A 20,855-nucleotide genomic window follows, 5' to 3' on the forward strand; every position below is an offset into this window, starting at 1 on the left:
ACGCAGAGAATTAAGATAATTCTCTGGTATGCAGGTTTCCTCACGATGTTTTCCTTCACCGATTGAGACACGTGATATTTAATTTCTTAAAATGCACACAACTGAAAAGTTGGAGGTGCATGCCCCGGACCGGAGTCGAACCCACACCCTCCGGAATCGGAGGCAGAGCTCATATCCACTGGTCTATCACGGCTTTTTAATTATGGTATGGGTATTCGTATTTCTCAAGGTGACAGTTTGAGGTCATTAGATTAAGAGTTAGTGAATAAATATTATGCCATATTAATTTGAATGGTTAAAAAACCACTGACGGCATTGTTGATAGAGGCACTATTATGATGTTTTTCATTCATATAGTTTACTAGCTGACGCTGCGCGGTTTCACCCGCGTGGTTCCCGTTCCCGTAAGAATATGGGAATAATATATAGCCTACCTATACCATTCCTCGATAAATGGGCTATCTAACACTGAAAGAATTTTTCAAATCGGATCAGTAGTTCCTGAGATTAGCGCGTTCAATCAAACAAACAAACTCTTTAGCTTTATAATATTAGTATAGATGAGAAAGTAATGTACCCACATCAGTTAAGGAATAAGTTCCATCACGAACAAGAAATGGGCGTCGCAAATTACATACCCACATCATGGACAGACATTTTTTACCGTTTGGCCTATCTTTGCTAGTCAAGTTTTTCAAGAGAATGCTACTCGTTTATCTAACACCATTATCTATTAGACTTGTTACGATTCTTTTCCTTACTACTGAGGGTGATAACTTGTTACGACTGGTGTAAACATTGGATTGGATAGTTATGCAATGGTGGCCTAATTTAATGGCTGGTGAAAACATATATTAACACAAAAAAACGCACCACAACAATTTGAGTGGTTGAAAGACCACTGTGCTGACGGCATTACTGTTAGTTAAGATGTTTTTCATCCATATAGTTTAAGAGAAATGTACCCACATCAATTAAGGAATAAGTTCCATCACGAACAAGAAATGGGCGTCGCAAATTACATACCCACATCATGGACAGACATTTTTTACTGTTTGGCCTATCTCTGCTAGTCGAGTTTTTCCAGAGAATGCTACTCGTTTATCTAGCACCATAATCTATTAGAATTGTTACGATTCTTTTCCTTACTACTGAGGGTGATAACTTGTTACGACTGGTGTAAACATTGGATTGGCTAGTTATGCAATGGTGGCCTAATTTATTGGCTGGTGGAAACATATATTACCACAAAAAGTATTAAAAATGCAACACAACAATTTGAATGGTTGAAAGACTACTGTGCTGACGGCATTACTGTTAGATATGTTTTTCATTCAGTTTATGAGAAAGTAATGTACCCACATCAGTTAAGGAGTAAGTTCCATCACGAACAAGAGATGGGCGTCGCAAATTACATACCCACATCATGGACAGACATTTTTTACTGTTTGGCCTATCTCTGCTAGTCGAGTTTTTCCAGAGAATGCTTATAATTTATCTAACACACACACATCACACTATATATAAATGCGAAAATTTGTGTGTGTCTATATTTGTTCCTCTTTTGTGCAGCAGTTACTGAAGCGATTTGGTTGTAATTTGGAATGTAAATAGATTTTACTCTGGATTAACACATAGGCACTTCATCCCGGAAAAATCCATGGTTCCCGCGGGATTTGTAAAAACTGAATTCCACGCGGGCGAAATCGTGGGTATCCGCTATTAATATAATAGAAATGCTACGATTATTTTCCTCACTAGCCTGAGGGTATCTCATAGCCCGACGAGGGTCAAACCCAGGGCCTCGTGCACTCGTACACTACACTAAGCACTGGACCGCAGGCAATTATTGAGAAAGTATCCTTAGTATTTAAAAATATTCTTTATTTAATGATTATATTGGTAAAAAGCCAATTACACTGCAGTTTCTTTGTTTTTGTTTGATTTTTCCCTGTTACTCATAATTCTTGTAATATTTATGCCGTCCTAATTTGCGGACTAAAAATAAAAACCAATTGTTTTCCTTAATAAATATTATACGTTATTTGGTTTAATAATATAACTTGTTTTGTTTCAGATCTATCGTGCTAAAAGAAACGAAGACGTGCTAAATAAAATATATAATAATGTGCCTATTAATATAATTAATAACATAATTAGCTGTAAATTTAAATAATAATAAAGTTATTTTTATTAGACAAATATAAGAAAACGTGCAAAAGTGTGCAATCAAAAATCTTATAGCTATAAAAAAAATCTTTATTACCAAAAAATAGATACAAAAACCAAGTATTTGATTGCCTGTGGTCTCCACACTAGATTGATCTGTATCGTGGAGACCAGGTAGGATTTTCTTATGTTTTCCGTTGGAGCTATGTGTTAATTTAGTGTAGTTCGTTAGTGAAGTGATACAAGTGAAGCCATCATGTTGCCTGTACCACAAGACCGTATGTCCGGTCGTCGGAGCAGTTCTATTGTGAGTAGAACATTGCTGGGGCGACGAGCCTCTGTCTACGTCACGAGCAATCAGCAAGACCCGGCTAAGGTAAGTTTTATTTTATTTCTATTTTATTTATTTTTTATTTTATTTATTTATTTTATTTGCATTAAAAATATATATTGTAAATAGTAAAAATCTTATATTATATTGTAATAGAATTATTGGAAACTACATATTATAGCTAACGAATATAATGACACATAATAAAAATTGTGAACGTTGTGAGAATCTATAAGTAGCTAAGCATTCACTTACTCTAATAATGTACATAGTTATAAGCACGAACTTAATGTATTAGCCGTTGATTTTCCTAATAAAATAAATAAATAAATAAGTCCAAAACGTAATGAAATATTGAAAGAGTAATACCTACTTGAACAAAACGTGTCTTTCGGTATAAGAATTGACGCATTAGCTATACATTTTCTTTCTTTAGTCCGTAAATTAAAAGTCTAAAGTATTGACTTAGCAATAATAACGGTACTTTATAGTTTTACTGTGGAGTTTAGAAATTAGTTTCCTTCTCCCTACAAATTCAAGATTAAAATTCATTTATTACAAATAGGCTAAGCCTTAATCACTTTTAAAATGTCAAGTTTGACTATTATATTATATATTTATAAAGATAAAGATTCTACCACCGGTTCTGAAGACAGGTTCTGCTGTGAAGAGCCTACAAGAAACTCTTCAGGTGCTCTATTAAAAAAAAACAAACATTATTATATTTTATAATACATATCTAGTTAAAATCATTACAATTTCTTTAATTTTTTCTATCTGTGTGAAGATGGAAGCTGATCCAATGGCATCCAAGTGTTAATTCTTTTTTCTACGAACTAAAATTACCTACATACGTAGTTTTAAGTTCTGTTATAATATTCCCTAAACGCTCGTAGGTTTTACAACGATCCTTGAATAGATAATAAAAACCCATGTAAAATGCGATCCGAGCCATAAGATTAGTTTTGACTCACTGTAATGGTTTTCTCCGCACTTTATTTGCCAAGGGTCAGAATTTGACGAAATCGTAATCCCAAAGGCACACTTTATGGCCCCAAGTTTCCGAAGTCGATTATGTGAAGGTCTCAGTTCTGCTATTCCTTAAAACGGGAAACAATCTTCCTTTGATCTCTGTTTTATTTATTGTGAAATGTTTTGCTAACGGAATACGTCGTGTAGGTGCGGCGACGTGTCCTTTTGCGGTAATATATCACTATCGCCTGGTGGGGCTTTACAAAAACTCAGCAAAGTTTCAACTTCATTGGGCGAATAGTACACAAAAACCAGCACAGGGACAGTAAGCACTATATTTTTTTTGTAACACATTTGCTCTCTCTTATTTTACCAATTTCATTATTGTATCTCATTACGCACATGTGCCGTAATGTAATTTAAAACGTACGGTTTTTTATCCGTCTACAAATGAACGGTACACGATTTTTTTTAAATCGTAGCAAAGAGTTTTTATGTCCTAGAAGTGCTCAACATTTTATAAGTACAACAACTAGTTTTATTTAGAAAAGTAGAGTGTTTAACACGGGTAAAAGAATCAATTCCTACTAAGGACTATCTATAGCCTAAATATCTCGGGAATTGATTCTTTCACCCTCGGTTAACAATCTACTATTGTTCCTTCTTTATGCTGCGGCTATTGAAGCGATTTGGCTAAAATTTCGAATGCAAATAGATTTTACTCTGAATTAACACTTACTTTTCATCCCGGAAAAATCCATGTTTCCCGCGGGATTTGTGAAAAACCAAATTCCACGCGGAAGAAGTCGCGGGCGTCCGCTAGTATAGAATACTACGTGGACTTTCTTTAATACGTACGTACGTACGTACGTAATATAGACGTATTTACCTATTTCAACTTTTTAACGTAGTGATATAATAAAAAAAATCTTGTAATTCATATTTATACATACAAATACATAAATCTATACTATAATATTATAAAGAGGTAAAGTTTGTAAGTTTGTAAGTTTGTCACATTTTTTAAATGGGGTAATCTTCGGAACTACTGGTCCGATTTTAAAAATTCTTTCACCAGTAGAATGCTACATTATCGGGGAGTGCTATAGGCTATATTTTATATATCATATATATTAGCTGAGTTATCACAGTTTTTGTTATACAGGTCGGACTGAAAATCCTCTTAAACAGACTTTTTCGCATGCGCTGCCTTAACTATTGGGTAAAATTGAAATTAATGTGTAGAGACTTTATGTATCTTTAAAAGTTCTACAAAAAAGTCCGCGACACCATATATCTATCTTCTATATATTCGCAGATATAGTACGTTTTGTGTTTTAAAAATAATTAATTTTATATACTTAGGTTTACGTCATTATTTATACAACTAAACTTTAATCCTTATTAAAATAAATTATTTAATAATCACAAGGATAATATGGAGATAAGATTTGCCCTTTACAGTATGTTAATTACTTAAATAGTATCGGAGATAATACAAAATTTCTAAAAGACACAGAAATTCCGCTATATGACGCCCGGCGCTTTCATTTACGTAGTTCCCGTTACCGTGTGAATATGGGGATCAAACATAGCCTATGACACTCGCAAATAACGTAGCTTTCTATTGGTAAAACAATTTTCCAAATCGGTCCAGTAGATCCAGAGATTACCTCCTACAACCACACGAACTTTACCTCTTTATATTATTAGCATAGAAGTCTCTATTTCTCTTGGTCATCGCACCACTCTCGAAGGACTGGACCGATTTTGCTAAGGGTAGGATTAATATAGAGAAGTTACAGGGTAGGGTAGGGTACGGGTAGGGAAGCGTAGGGGTAGTGTAGGGGTAGGGTAGGTTTAGGGCCGGGTTTAGGGTAGTGGTAGGGTAGGGGTAGAGGTAGGGTAGTGGTAGGGTAGAGGTACGGGTAGGATAGGGAAGTGGTGGGGTAGGGTAGGATAGGCGTGAGATAGGGGTACGGGTGGGATAGGGGTAGGAAAGGGATAGGGTACGTGGAGGGTAGGGGTAGGATGGGGGTAGGGTGTAGGTAAGGTAGGGGTAGGGTAGTGGTAGGGTAGGGGTACGGTAGGGTAGGGGTAGGGTAGGGTAGGGGTAGTAGTAAAGTTGACATCGAAATTTACGCGGACGAAGTCGCGGGCGTCCGCTAGTAATTATATAAAATCATTGTTCTATCAAAATAATGTCTGTTATAATATTATTCTTTTCTCAGACGAATGTCATGCCAAAAATAGCACAAGGGAACTTAATTTGGAAGCCGGGAAGAAATTATGTAATAACTGGATTCTCGTAAGTTGGTATTGTACCATTGTAAGAGAAAATAAACCGTATTGTACTTATATTGATCATACTAAAAGCATTGTTCCCATGGCCGCAACAAATGAATTCATGTCAAAGAAAATGTAAATAAGTTTTACTGAAATAATAGTTAATAAATATATGTTTGTTTTTATTTTTTTTTTAAATAATAGTTTCACTGCGTCACTATGTGCATACCTGAATCAGGGTAATAGCTGAAACTAGCACTGTATATACTACCATTTGCTTGATCCTGCAATACACTGCTGATCTGGTACCTTTTTCGAGGTAGTGCCAAACATGACAGTGTGTATTTGATGCTTCTGCTACTTTAGCTGCTAGTTAATATGGTCTTGCCTTGCCCAAGTGGTTAGGGCATCAGACACTACAATCGTGCTTAGGCATCATGGTGTGTGGCAGAATTTTAGAATAAACCTTTTTCTTTCTTTCTTTTTTCTATACAGGGTGGCCGGGGAGTTTACGTTCAAAGCTAAAATTTGGATGCTTTGTAACGAGGAGTATCCGAATTACCCCCATATATTCTACGATTTTGCTTAGTTTACGAGATTTTCTGCAATTCTGACCTAACGTTAGTTTATGATTTTTTTTTCTCATTTTACTGAGCACTTTTCGTAGTGTTTGTAGATAATAATTAAAAATTACGACTTAACTAGGCATTGTGGAACTTACTTATAATTTAGTCGCAAAGTCAAAATTACAATTCTAACTCATCACTTGCGCAAGTTTGTTTTGATCTGCAAACTTGAGTTCTTTTTCATTAATTTTGGAGAATAGCGATATCAGACTGTTTTGGATAGAATACTCTGCTCTGTCTATTGTCATTATTTGTCTGTGATCTCTTTTCAATTGGTCTATACTCTTTGATAAATGACTTGGCTCTACAATCTCAAACTCTGTCTCGCTTGTAAATCTAAGTCCATATTATGTTGTAATCTATTAATACAAATAATTTGCTCTTAAACCCAGTGTTTTGTATAATTTCAAACCTTACAGACAGACAAACATATTGATCTAAGGCCCCATATTCTTGTTCCCAATGTGCACACGACTTGTACTCTTATATTACCGTACAGTATTATAATCTATGATATGAATGCCTCGATATTTCACATGCTATTTATGCCGCAAATATGCCACGCTTCTTTATACCCTTTGAGGCAAACTAAAGCATGATTGATCGTTACGACGTATTACACAATATCAAAATATTCCAAAGCGGATTACTTACTCATAATAAGCCTTTTGAAAACGGTTGTTTAGTAAAGTAATTTAATAATTAAATCACGTGATAACGTGAGTTAATTATCTAATCGTTTTTCTATTTTTAGTTTCTAAAACAACAATTTATTTTCAGCTTATGATAGCTGAGATAAACAAGCCATAATGTTCAACGTTGAAAATCTGCCCGTGGGACTTTTATCTTGCCTATTTTTAAGCTTAAGCTGTTCGATTGGTTAGAAACTAAAAGAGATAAATGAAAATAAAATTGTCATCGTTTAAATCCATTTTTTTGTTGTTTTTCTTTTTTAATTTTTTTCTTTAAAATAAATTCTGATAAACATAACTTTCAAATAAAGTTGAATCACTTGTTTGAATACGTAATATAGTACGTTCTGGGTCGGAATTATATCTATTGATATATAGAAAAGGTTTTCGTTCTTCCATGAAACTCGCAGTAACAGCTCTTTCCATAGCCATTGCTGAAGGCGTAGTGGCAGTTTGATACTGTAACGATCGCGTTAACGTAACGCGAATTTAACGCGAATTTCTAAAGTTAACGTAAACCCATGCTCATCACACACAATATTTTCCAGTTGTGGGAATCGAACCCACGGCTAGGACAGGACAATTTAAAATTCTATGTGCCGTGGAAAATCTACAAAAAGATCCACTTTTATAATATCTGATCAAATGTTTTATTACAGTCAAATAAAATTGCAAATATTTAAAGTTTAGTCTTCAATATTCTAAAAGTAAATACCCGCATAAAGTTATAAAACATATTGATTTATGTATGCTATTTCAGTTATTTGCTATATCAAAAACTTGGTTTATCCAGAAAATTCAGTGTCAATTCACACACAAAAATACAGTGACATTTCGTGTAGTATCAGTTGAACGAACGCTTGAAGCTCATAGCTGGGAAGTAAAGTTGTTGTAGAGGAAATGTCAAGCCGTACAACCGTGACAATGTTCACGTAGTGTCTGATTGCTTATGACACGCAAGCTTAATAGACTGAGAGCCTGAAATAGCGAGACATTTTAGGAAGACCCCGAATCATCCAATTGCTACAAAAGCTGTATCAATACTTCCAATTTAATTATTTATACTACATAGTATAAATAATTTGTTTATACTACATAAACAAATTACTTATTAAATTATTTTTATACTACATAGTATAAAACTAAGTCACTTCTCTGACCATATATACCTATGTATGCTTACCTTACCTTACTTTACCTTATCAGCCGATAGACGTCCACTGCTGGACATAGGCCTCTTGCGTGGACCTCCAAGCACAAAGATCTCGAGCCGCTAGCATCCAGCGGCTCCCTGCAACCCGCTTGATATCCTCGGTCCACCTAGTGGGAGGTCCCATTCCAGCACCTTGGGACCCAACGTGGGCTATGTATAAATCTTTAAAACTATGCAACAGATTTTGATGCGGTTTTTTTAATATAGTGATTAAAGAAGAAGATTTTTGTGTATAACTAGCGACCCGTCCTGGCTTCGCAAGGGTCAATTCTGATACTCCGTGCCTCGGAGAGCACGCTAAAGCCGTCGGTCCTGCACCTGATCTCTCACTGGTCGTGTTGATCTGCCGTTCCATCGTACTACATGTACATCGTAGAGTGCACCTGTGCTTGCACACACACTTGTGCACTATTATATCTCCTGCTTATATGGTTAATCTCAACATGAGATTGGCCGCCGTAGTCGATAAATTCAGTCGGGAGCACATTTCAAATTCGAATTAAACTTGGCTCGATTTGATGCCATAATACGAAGATGGGTGTAGGATACTTTTTGTCGCGAAAATAAAATTAAACTAGAATTTCTCAATTTCTCGAAAGTTGGAATGGAAATTCCCTTAGTTTTCCAGGCACATTTGTAAATGTAAAATTAGTGGACTATTTATTATACCTTTATGCAGACGAAGTCTTTTTTTCTTTTTTTTTATTCTTTACAAGTTAGCCCTTGACTACAATCTCACCTGATGGTAAATGATGATGCAGTCTAAGATAGAAGAGGACTAACTTGTTAGGAGGAGGATGAAAAACCACACCCCCTTTCTACACGACATCGTACCGGAACGCTAAATCGCTTGGCGGTACGTCTTTGTCAGTAGGGTGGTAACTAGCCACGGCCGAAGCCTCCGACCAGCCAGACCTGGACCAATTAAGAAAATCTCAATCGGCCCAGCCGGGGATCGAACCCAGGCCCTCCGTTTTGTAAATAAAAGTCGCAGGCGTCCGCTAGTTACACATGCCTAAACACGAAGTGTGACGTGATTAGATACAGGAATTAAGCTTTAACTTTAATTAAATATTAATAATTTAGTACCTCGTACGTATTAGTCTAATTACTTGCTAAGCTAATAACTTAGTGATATTAAATAATATATTATGCATCACCGGAGATAACAACAAAGGGCTGTCCATTAGGCAAACAGATAATATTATCGAAAATTGCAATCAAGTCCTTCATCATGAACGGACACTAAGCCTCATCCATACGCCACACTAGTACTATGATATCTTTTATCACAGTTAAAATAGATAGTAGGTACTATCCTGCACCAGTAAGTCTATGATTCGCATCTAGACATAAATAAAATCACAACATAAATAATTTGACGGCCTCCGTGGCGCAGTGGTGTGCGTGGTGCATTTACCATACGGAAGTCCGTCCGTTCGATCTCCAGTTTTGCCGATTGAGGTTTTCTTAAATGGTCCAGGTCTGGCTGGTGGAAGGCTTCGGCCGTGGCTAGTTACCAACCTACCGACAAAGACGTACGCCAAGCGATTTAGCGTTTCGGTACGATGTCGTGTAGAAACCGAAAGGGGACATCTATCTGATTTTCTACAAAAAAAATCTCATATGTTTATTTAATTTTGTATTTGCGTTAAGCTTCTTAGGGGACTACGTCCCCGAGGGGTCTTAAGTTAGCGAGTGCAATAGCTCTGTTAGAGTAGATAGTGTTGCCGAGTTTCGACAGTACTAGACAACTTACAGTCAAGAGTTTAAAACCGCGGACAAACAGACTGAATTAACAAACTTTTAATTACACTAGCCTTTGCATAAGGCATATTATGAGGTACTAGCTGACGCCGCGCGGACCAGTAGTTCCAGAGATTAGCGCGTTCAATCAAACAAACAAACAAACAAACTCTTCAACTTTATAATATTAGTATAGATATATATTTCTGTAGGTACATTAGCGCTATTTTGTAAAGTATAACTCGTTAGTGCGAGTTTCGAATTCACCACTGTTTTTCTCTCTCTGTCTAACACAGTACTATAGACTGAGAAAGATAGAAATGAATTAGAAACTCACACTTGCGAGTTATACTAAACAAAGTTACAGAATAGCTCTACTATTTTGGGGACTTCTGGCAAGATGTATGAAAAAAGTTGATCGGTTGAGTACCTACTTAGTTGATTAAAAGCATATAAAATACAATATATCATTGATGTTTTTATTATTAAAGTATTTTGCATCGTAGGCACACTGCAGGATTATTCTGCAACAATGTCTTATATAACTCGCAAGTGCGAGTTTCGTGTTCACCTATATTTTCCTTTTTCTATAGTATCGTGTTAGACAGAGAGAGGCAGAGGTGAACTCGAGACCACACTGACGAGTTTTAAAAACATCGGTACAGCATAGGCCTCCAGGTCAGCCTATGTGACGTCGGATCACGATGTCCTAGGTTCGAGCTCAGAATCGAGCTATAAGTTATCTATTTTTCTTTTTTACGGGGCTTTTCTTTCTTACAAGAAATTTTCAGTTAAAATTCTCAGCGCATAGTTGTTAGGTTGGTTGGTTGGTGTTACCCATTATTATTAACATCTTAATGTGCTCGTTAAAGAATTTACATTATCATCTTAAGCCCGCCATGCCTCATTACAGCAGCGTGGTGGATCTAAGCGGCATATTATACCTTCCTATAAGGAGGTCCGGCTCTGATGTAGGCATGTAAATAGGCTGACAATGATCAGCACGGCTATTCTCTAACTATGTTTTGTATAACTCGCAAGTGCGAGTTTCGAATTCACCGCTATCTTTCACATTCTATTCTCAGTATAGTGTTAATCAGAGAAAGATAGAGGTGAATTCGAAACTCACACTTGCGAGTTATAAAAATTTCGTTACAGAATAGCTTAACAGGACTACAGAAGGCTAATTCACTAACATTGACGTGTGTTACGACGTGTATACGAAAATGAAATTCTATGTAACAAATGTCATCTGGTGCCTACTGACCACCCTTCTTGGATATATACAGTAGGTAGATGACATTTCTAAGTTGATTTGATGTTTATTTTAATAGGCTGTTAATAAAGACCAAATTAGTGAATAGGCCAGCAAAACCTACGTTTATAACATAATGTAACAACATTTAGTCACCAGCCAGAACCATACACTGATTGAAAGCGGTATGAAAGCACTACATAATTCAATCCGTCCCCGCAGTTCACACCGCTACTACAATATTAACCTTGTGAACTGACTCGAATGTTTAACTATTCATGTATTGGTGCTTTGGGTAAATATGTGCTAACAAAACAACACAATACAAACAAGCGAGAGACGTAATAGTAATTTAATTTCGGTTAGTAACAAGACTCCATTACGTATTATGTTTAAACATGATAAAATCATTTAGCAAAACTACTTTTTTTCATTTGAACATGTCAAGAAACTATCCTTCTTTGATAGCAAATAGAGAAGATAAGATTAAAAATTTACCTAATTTGATTAATATATTTTTTTTTAGATTTTAATTATATCTTAAGGGTCTGACAGAGTACCATCGTTGTGGGTACTAATGTATATGTTACCGTTCAATTGTAAAATACGTTAGTTTATAATCTAACTCGTGATATTATAATCTACCGTCATAGTGTGAACTGAAAAAAAAACTTTATTAGTCATCAAATAAAATCTGTTATTAAAATTTCAGTTTCTTGATTTATTCTCTATCTCATTGTATCTAATACTATAGATAGAAAGAGATAGAGACGAATTTTAAAACTCTCACTATAAAAACTTCGTTTTGTGAAAAGCGATACGGGGGTAAATTTAATAATTAAATGCCTAAATCTACGAAAAGTATTGAAAATTTTAATTTAAGATATCACACTAAACTGTTTTTGCGTCTTCGAAATAGGCTATCGTCGAAGATTTTGGTTATGATAAGTTGTCGCAGGAAATTTAAGCTGCGGCACGAATTTTCCAAGTTAAGGGTCAAATTTTATATCGACATCGATAAGATAAAGTACGAAAAGTACTCCTTCGTAACCATAAGTAATAATTTTATCGATTTTAAATCAGCGTTAATCGCTGTACCTACTGGATCGGTCTTTTGGGAGTTGGTTTTTCTTAATAGAAGTTTTGATTTGCTTTGATGCGTAATAAACAGTTTTTACAATTCGCGAAACCTCGGGAACAATTAAAAGATAAGAGCAATACTGAAATGACAAAGAGACGAATATCTTAGCATTCCATGGATTCACCGTGCGGGTGCCGAGTCCATCGCGTGGAGAGAAAAACTCCGAGCAGAGTCCTGGACTTGTGACCAAAGGATGTAGGGTTAAGGAACTCCTTGACAATCGATTAACACTCACCTTCTCTGCTCGTGTTGTTCTTCGTGCCTAGCCTAATTTGATAAGAACCTATTAGAGCAGCATTGGATACCCGTTCTTATAACTAAAGAACTTCCTGCAGCTCTAGAGAGGTCAAGGTCTTTAAGCAAGTTATAGAGAGATTTTGCTGGTAATCCTCTCGCACTTACTTCTACGGCGTACAGACTAACCACATAGACCTATATCCTCGAAAAATTAAAAAAAATATACATCGCGATTGTGCTGAGATCAGAGAAACATTCACCGTTCCAGTGCCATATATTAAAATAATTCTTAGGTACCCTACACATAATCAGCTAAGAAATCAACGGAAAAATTCTGCACTGGTTTCTTTTTTTTCTGTTGCAAAGTACCGGTTTGGTACTCCACAAAATTGACGTAAACTTATAATATATAATTATATTAAAATAATGTCCAAAGACTTGGTCTTTCAGTTACTTTAAGTCACTTTGTTCACGTGATCTTCACTGTACTCGTAGCACTATCCGGTCTGTCTAAGTCTTGTAATCGTAACGAGTAGCTGGATTGCCTCGATTTTAAAGTGATGGTGAAGTCTTTGCTCATGAGCTCGAGAGAGCTGGTTTCTTGAATATTTATTTTTCGTAAACAAATATTATGAACAGTGCACTCAATTTACATAAGTTTGGATAGCGTCCATTCAAGTTGCTTCTGCAATGAATGCCGGCGCAGTTTGTTCCCCAAGTTTGCCCATTTAACTCTATTCGTTTGTTCCAGGCTTTAGTAGCGCTTTCCTTATTAAAATATCTCATTTGTTCTTGGAATTAAAAACTTCATCAACTCCAAGCGAGTTATAAAACTTGGCGACGTAAATGGGTGGCAAGTTTGACAATTTATTTCATTTTAAAACTTACTACGTTTTACCACGGACTATAGGTAATGGTGAGTAGCCGTGATAGCCCAGTGGATATGACCTCAGCCTCCGATTCCGGAGGGGGTGGGTTCGAATCCGGTCCGGGGCATGCACCTCCAACTTTTGAGTTGTGTGCATTTTATGAAATTAAATATCACGTGTCGCAAACGATGAAGGAAAACATCGTGAGGAAACCTGCATACCAGAGAATTATCTTAATTCTCTGCGCGTGTGAAGTCTAAGAATCCGCATTGGGCCAGTGTGGTGGACTATTGGCCTTACCCCTATCATTCTGAGAGGAGACTCGAGCTCAGTAGTGAGCCGAATATGGGTTGATGACGACGATAATAGGCATGATGACTATAGGTTTGAATATATTGATTATTGTGATAAATTCGGGTAAATAAGGTAATGTTAACTAATATTAATTATACATAAAAAGCAAAGATTGTCTGGATATTTGAAAATAAATAAGATTATAAAATTTCAAAATCTATAAAAAATCTTATATCGTAATTAGATGAAAATTAATACAGTTTTAGCTTCCTTACATTAAATGTGACATTTTTCAATAGATGAACTATAAACATAAACGCACAAATAACATAGATATTAGTAATTTAGTTTGAATGCCCATACAAATTAACAATCGTTATGAACTACGACGTCATTAAATCGTACTATTTTGTATGTGGCGTTTCTTAGGAATCCGTAGCAGTGCCACAAATCTGACCCTTTAAATCCCTGTAGCTCCGAAAGAAATGATCGCAGATACTCTGTTACTTTTACAAAATAGCTTTACTATTAGCATACTCCTAATTTATATACAATTTAAAAAACTATCATAATCCCTCTAAAACATATACCAAAACTCGGATAGCACAATGGATATGACCTATCTTCGCTTTGGAGAGCAAAGGTTCGAATCTGGTCTGGCATGCACCTCCAACTTCGCAGATATGTGCATTTAAAGAAATTAAACTATACATGCTCAACAATGAGTCGAATATGGGTTGGTAATGATGATAAATAAAATTCTTGGTCTTTATGTACTCTGTGATAGTTCAGCTTGGAAAATACTACCGTTATGGTCATTACAACTGTCAAACAGCAGTTTTTTTTTATTTGTCACTGTAAATGCACAGCTTTGTAGCTCTATGGTTTATATGTTCTGTGAAGAGATATAAAAAAGTGTTCTATGATTCTCCACATTACATCAGCAGGCTAATTCACTATCTTTGACGTGTGCTAGTTGACATAATATACGAAATTGATATTCTATAGTAACAAATGTCTTCCGGTGTCTACTGATGGACAATATACAGTAGGTTGATGAATGTTTTTTTTAATAGGTCAACAACCAGCAGTCAATCTGCTTATTTCATGAACAACTATGACTAGGTATATAATTGTGAAACTTATATTATTACTACTATTATAAGTCTATAATAATATTATTTCTAAACAAATAACACAGATTTCAAAAAATAGATTTCCATCTAAAAGCTTTGGTACTCGATTAAAATTGCAAATCGTGTTTTATGCATACGCTTCTATTTTTTAAATTTGTTTTGAGAGATTATTTCTATTTCAGTATCATAAAAAACGTATCGCAATTTTCATAAAGTTGTACCTACTCGTTTTGTTTTTTTTATATATAAGAAAGCTGTTCATATGTACATATATATTTTTAATGATATATTAGTCAGATTTAAAAGATATGGCAATTATTTTTTATTTCAACGGACTTAAGTCAATAATAGGGTAGTTGACTAATATCAAGTTTAATATAAATTTTATTAATTTCAACATAGAATAAGGGTCCGAAATATATCGATATTAATTAATAAAAATTAAGGATTTCATAGAAAAAATTTAAAAATTATGTATTTTTTAATTTTTCCAAAGGTCAAAACGCTGTCGTCCATTTTGTGACGTTACGATATTACTTGATGTCACTAAAGGAATAAGCGTCAATTTAAATAATTTTAAACAATAAACCGCTTGGTTGAGTGTTTACGGGCTAACATGACGCCATGAAACAAATAAAACACCATAATGGCCGATAGCGTTTTGACAATACAAGATTTATTAGGTATTGTATCAATAAAATATGGTATACTTTTCTATTAGAACGATATAATCAACAACTAGCCTATTATAAATGTTAACTTTTGTTTAACAGTTACAAACGCCTCTACGCTTCTAATGTGTGCCTAGTGGGAGTCTTCAATATTTTCATACGGTTACTATCACGTTGACGTTTACGCAAATTTTATATGGAATTGAAACAGTTGTGCAGTAGTGCCACTAGATGGAGCTGTCCAATTCCTTAGAAATTCGCGTTTACGTTACGTGACGGTAACAGTATGAAACTGTCACTAGGCCCTCAGATATGCGCCAGCTCTAAGTGTCTGTATGTCAAGTCTTTAGTCTAACAACATTGATAGTTGTCGGATGTTGAGAAACAAGTAACTCTCAAGGCGATACAAACTCGCCCAAAGCCGTTAAAAGGGTAAAGCTGAACGACGTCAATCCGATAACGGAGTTAATAAATAACACCCTTTGGATTAAGAACTATGGCGCCTAGTTAGTGATAAGCGTCTTTAACAACACTGGTTAATATTTAGTACAAGCAGGTAATAGGTATAGACCCTGGCAAGAAAGTTGAACCAAAAAGTCAACTGCGAAGGTACAGTTATCAAACAAAGTGTCAAAGGCATACTCCGTGCTTGCTAAATACATTAAATATGTCAAATGATTAAAAAATTTCGTCAGCGATTATACTGTCGTCAAGGTTTTTCATCTGGTAACATGTGTTTCGGCGTATAGGTCATCTTATAGGCCGCGTACTACCTAGCACATAGAGAGACGCTTTTATAGGGCCATTGGCGTTTCACTTTCAAATTGCTTCTTTAGAGAATCGTGTATTAATTATCACGTATTTACCACGACCTAGTTTTTGAACTCACCAATATTTAATAATTATTTAATAATTATAATAATAATTATTGCAATTCAACATTGTTCAATTGAACAGTTAATATTTCTTAAAAATACTCCAATTTTGTATATTTTAGGTAAAAATTTACAAAATTGAAGAATTTGTTGGGAATGTGTAAGCCGATGATATTTAAATTTGTCGGTTTTGTCGGAGGAAAAAAATTATATATATTAATTAAATATTCGTTGTTCAAATTGTTTATTATCCTGCGAGCTCTCAACCATAGAGCAAGCAAACAAGCCTCAAACCTTTCCTCACAAACCTCGGTTAAAATAATATCGGAGAAAAATAACGGAACTAAACTTCCGTAATATTGCTTACGTAAATAATTAAGAGGGAGTCGATTATGTTTAATAATGTAGTAGGGTGTAAATTGACAACGGGTCGGCTGAGTTGTGTCAAGCACACCCTATTCATTTATTCCACAAGTGTCAACGGTAAATCATAATAATGTTATCTATACCATCTATGCTAACGCTATTATAAGGAGGAGGGTAGGGTAGGGTAGGGTAGGGTAGGGTAGGGTAAGGGTACGGTAGGGGTAAGGGTAGGGTAGGGATAAGGTAGAGGTAGGGTAGGGGTAGTTGAAAGTTTACATCGAGTTTCACGCGGATGAAGTCGCGGACGTCCGCTAGTACTAATAAAACCAAGTGACACAAGCGATACAAGTGAACTATGGTGAACTCGGCTACGATTTTGGACAACGAATTGCCTACGTTTGGAAGTGTGTATTGATACTTGGATTAAGGAGTGGAATAAAGTCTTAAACGAGTCACCAGATGTTTTATTCCAAATCGTCTAACCCTAGTTCGTAACAATTAAATTACTGTCAAATATCAAAACTCACACACATAATATTCCATACATGACACATTTCTGCCAGTTCACTGTACCATAAGCCACATACAACAACAAAGATCCAAGAAATTAGACGTCCAATATGGTTATCGTTCCATAAACTAACATTCTACGCAAAAATAGACCACAAGAGTAAACAGTAGATACATTTTAATTTCGCGGCACCACAAAATAGGTCATTGTTCCCAGAATAAATGGGAGAGGGCTAGCAAATGGTTTGAAAGCCCGACAGCTGGTTCACCTCTCGAATTACGAGTACCGGTACGTGTGTACATTCGCGTTGAACGGGGAATGCGTATACACTATACAGTGAACACAACCAAATGAAAATGTAATAAAGGCTGGGCTAGGTACGGTTACCTGGTGAAAAATTCCCGTTGCTAGCAATATTATTCTTGTGTTTGTTGTAAGTAGTATGAATATTGTAACTTTTTATGCTTTGTAATTTGTAGGAAACACTGAACCTTTTTGCTTGGATATGCAACTTATGTTTACTTCCTCTGTCAATTCAAGGGGGTAGTTTTAATATTATTTTGTCTGTTCTGTGTTTACAACCAATAAGAAAACTAATGTCGTATATACCTGTATCATTACATTGTCAGGACAACTTAATTAACTAGTCTAACCAAAATAAGATTCTAGAATGACAGAGAATGAACTTAAGTGGACTCAAGCACTTGTGAACGTTGTGTGTAGGGTTAAAGATGTCTTTGATAGTTAACCAACACTCCCCTTTTCCACTCAAGTGACTCTCCACGCCTATCCCAAGTAAACCAAAAAGAATTACAAGAAATGTGGACGGCTCGAACGCCATTAGCACACCTAAGCCGACCGGACGACGAGCGTTTTATATCTCAAGTCGTTCCCGCCAACTGATCGCTACCCCTCTCTAAGTCCCTACTATTTACGAAGCAAGTCGCGCCACCTAGCGTCGGCACGAGCCAACATGAAATCGAGTGACGTCATATCTGTCCCAAACTACTATTTCCAACAATAGGTTATTGATTTATAGTTATACAGATTTCAAAATTGTATGTTATTTACATCATATTATAATGAGATTCCTCTTTGATCAAACGAAGCCCAGGGCTCGAGCCCTGTGGCAAGTTATGAACTAAGGTTTTGCAATAAGTTCCCGGTCACTATCATAAAATCTGAGCCCACCAAACCGAATTGGAGAAGCGTGGTAGGTTCAGTTCCATATCTATTCTTGTACGAACGAAGACCTAGCTAACCATGTAGTAAGCCGTTAAAGTAGGCTGATAATGTTTTTTTAATAGAGAGATGCGTGCTGAGAATGATAGTTACGGATGGGAGCTAAGTATGTAAGCAAGGGATGCTAAGGGCCACTTAGCATTATTGGAGACTGTCGGTTGTTTTCATAGCCAAAGGTCAAACCTAGACCTTGCTGACTGCTTAGCACATCTCTGGTGGATAAGCAGCTTTAAAGTAGAAGGTTGAATTTTATGATATTAAATATTAGCTGTACCCCGAGAGCCGTGATAGCCCAGTGGGCCATGCACCTCCAACTTGTCAGTTGTGTGCATTTTAAGAAATTAAATATCACTTGTCTCAAACGGTGAAGGTAAAACATCGTGAGGAAACCTGCATACCAGAGAACTTTTTTAATTATCTATTATCATAATTCACTGCGTGTGTGAAGTCTGCCAATCCGCATTGGGCCAGCGTGGCAGACTAGTGGCCTAACCCCTCTCATTCTGAGAGGAGACTCGAGCTCGAGAAATGAAACCCAATTGCAGTAGAAATCTCCAGATAGTAAACATCCTATGTGCTAATCCATAATATACCAAAATCAAATCCAAAATTAGTAAGTACTCGTATATTTAATTGTTTGAAATACTTTACAAGCAACTTCTTGTAAACACTCTACTGCAGCTTCGAAAGGCGGGTTCTTCTGAGAAGAGCCGGCTATAAGATCAACAGTTTTTTTACCAGTACAGTTTTATTTTTTGTTCTTTACAAGTTAGCCCTTGACCACAATCTCACCTGATATTGCATCAGGTGAGATTGTGGTCAAGTGTGGTTAGATGGAACCAAAGCAAAGGAGGAGGATGAAAATAAAATCTAAATCGATTGGCGTTACGTCTTTGCCGATAGGGTAACTAGCTACGGCTAAAGCCTCCCACCAGCCAGACCTGGACCAATTAAGAAAACCCATCGAACCCAGGACCTCCACTTGTAAATCCACCGCGCATATGACTGCGCCATCAACAGTTGCTTTAAATAAAACTCCTTACCTTATTAGCCGATAGATGTCCACTGCTGGACATGGTCCTCTTACATGAACCTCCAAGCACAACGGTCTCGAGTCGCCAGCATCTAGCGGCTCTCTGCAACCTGCTTTATATCCTCGGAGGAGGAGGAGGGTCGACCAACACTGCGCTTTCCGGTGCGCTGCGGGGTCGCCATTCCAGCACCTTGGAACCCCAACGTTCATCGGCTCTTCAAACTATGTGGCCATTGCCACTTAATAGTTATAGCACAAACGAAATAAAACTCCACTAAGTAATAAATAATAATTAATAATCTATGTAACAATACTTTTAAACATAAACAATCCGTTTAATAATATGACCTATATTCTCTTTGTCGTAAATCAGTAGTTTTGATTTATGGACTACCAAAAGAAACTTCATGACCTAAAAACCTTACATGATTTATTATTTACACTCGTAGGTGTTTACATTAACTCTGTGCGCGTTATTACATTAATAATAACATACCTATAATAAACTAGTAGTCATACGTTACTTCGTCCGCTAAAAAAATATGTTCCTCAACTAAAAGGATATAAATGTTTGTTTGTTTGGATATTTAAAGAAAATCCTTTCGTTACTATCTAATGGTTTATTTTAAGAATTATGTGTGAAGGCGTAAGTAGGGATTCATTTTATTATAGTTATTAAAAATTGCGGTTATAAATCGCTGGAATGGATATACCAAACATACAAGTACCTATTACAATAAATAGCAGCTTTACTCAGTTATTTCAACAAGATAAGTATTCCAAGTCATAAATTAACTGTAAATGAAAATCTCAATGGTATTCATTTTTAACCGACTTCCAAAAAGGAGGAGGTTCTACGTTCGACTGTAGTATGTTTTTTTTTTTTTTTTTTTTTTATGTATGTCCAGCGATAATTCCGTCATTTGAAGACCGATTTTGAAAATTCTTTTTTTATTTTGAAGGGTTTGACTCCAGGGTGGTCCCATTTTTTTCATGTCAGGATCTGATGATGGCATCCTGGAGAAATCGAGGGGATCTTTCGAAAATTGTAGGGACGGCTAGTGCGTTTGTTAGGGTTTCCATAAGGTATTTTAAACCACTACAATTTTATGAAGGTCTGGAGTTGGTCTGATGATGGAGCCAAAACACAGACGATGGAACTTGTCAACGATTTACAGCAGGTACCTTTT

General features: G+C 36.1%; 1 protein-coding gene across 1 annotated transcript in view; it reads left to right on the forward strand.

Moving 5' to 3' along the window:
* Nucleotides 1–2,107: 2,107 nt before the first annotated feature.
* Nucleotides 2,108–20,855, forward strand: part of LOC112055804 (uncharacterized) — a gene marked incomplete in the record, with an annotated part of 126,256 nt that continues 107,508 nt past the window's right edge. Inside the window, 1 exon segment of the mRNA XM_052881184.1 lies at nucleotides 2,108–2,545. Within this exon segment, the coding sequence (XP_052737144.1) occupies nucleotides 2,426–2,545 (120 nt within the window).

Source organism: Bicyclus anynana, chromosome 1 (assembly GCF_947172395.1).
Source record: "Bicyclus anynana chromosome 1, ilBicAnyn1.1, whole genome shotgun sequence".
Classification (NCBI taxonomy): Eukaryota; Metazoa; Arthropoda; class Insecta; order Lepidoptera; family Nymphalidae; genus Bicyclus; species Bicyclus anynana.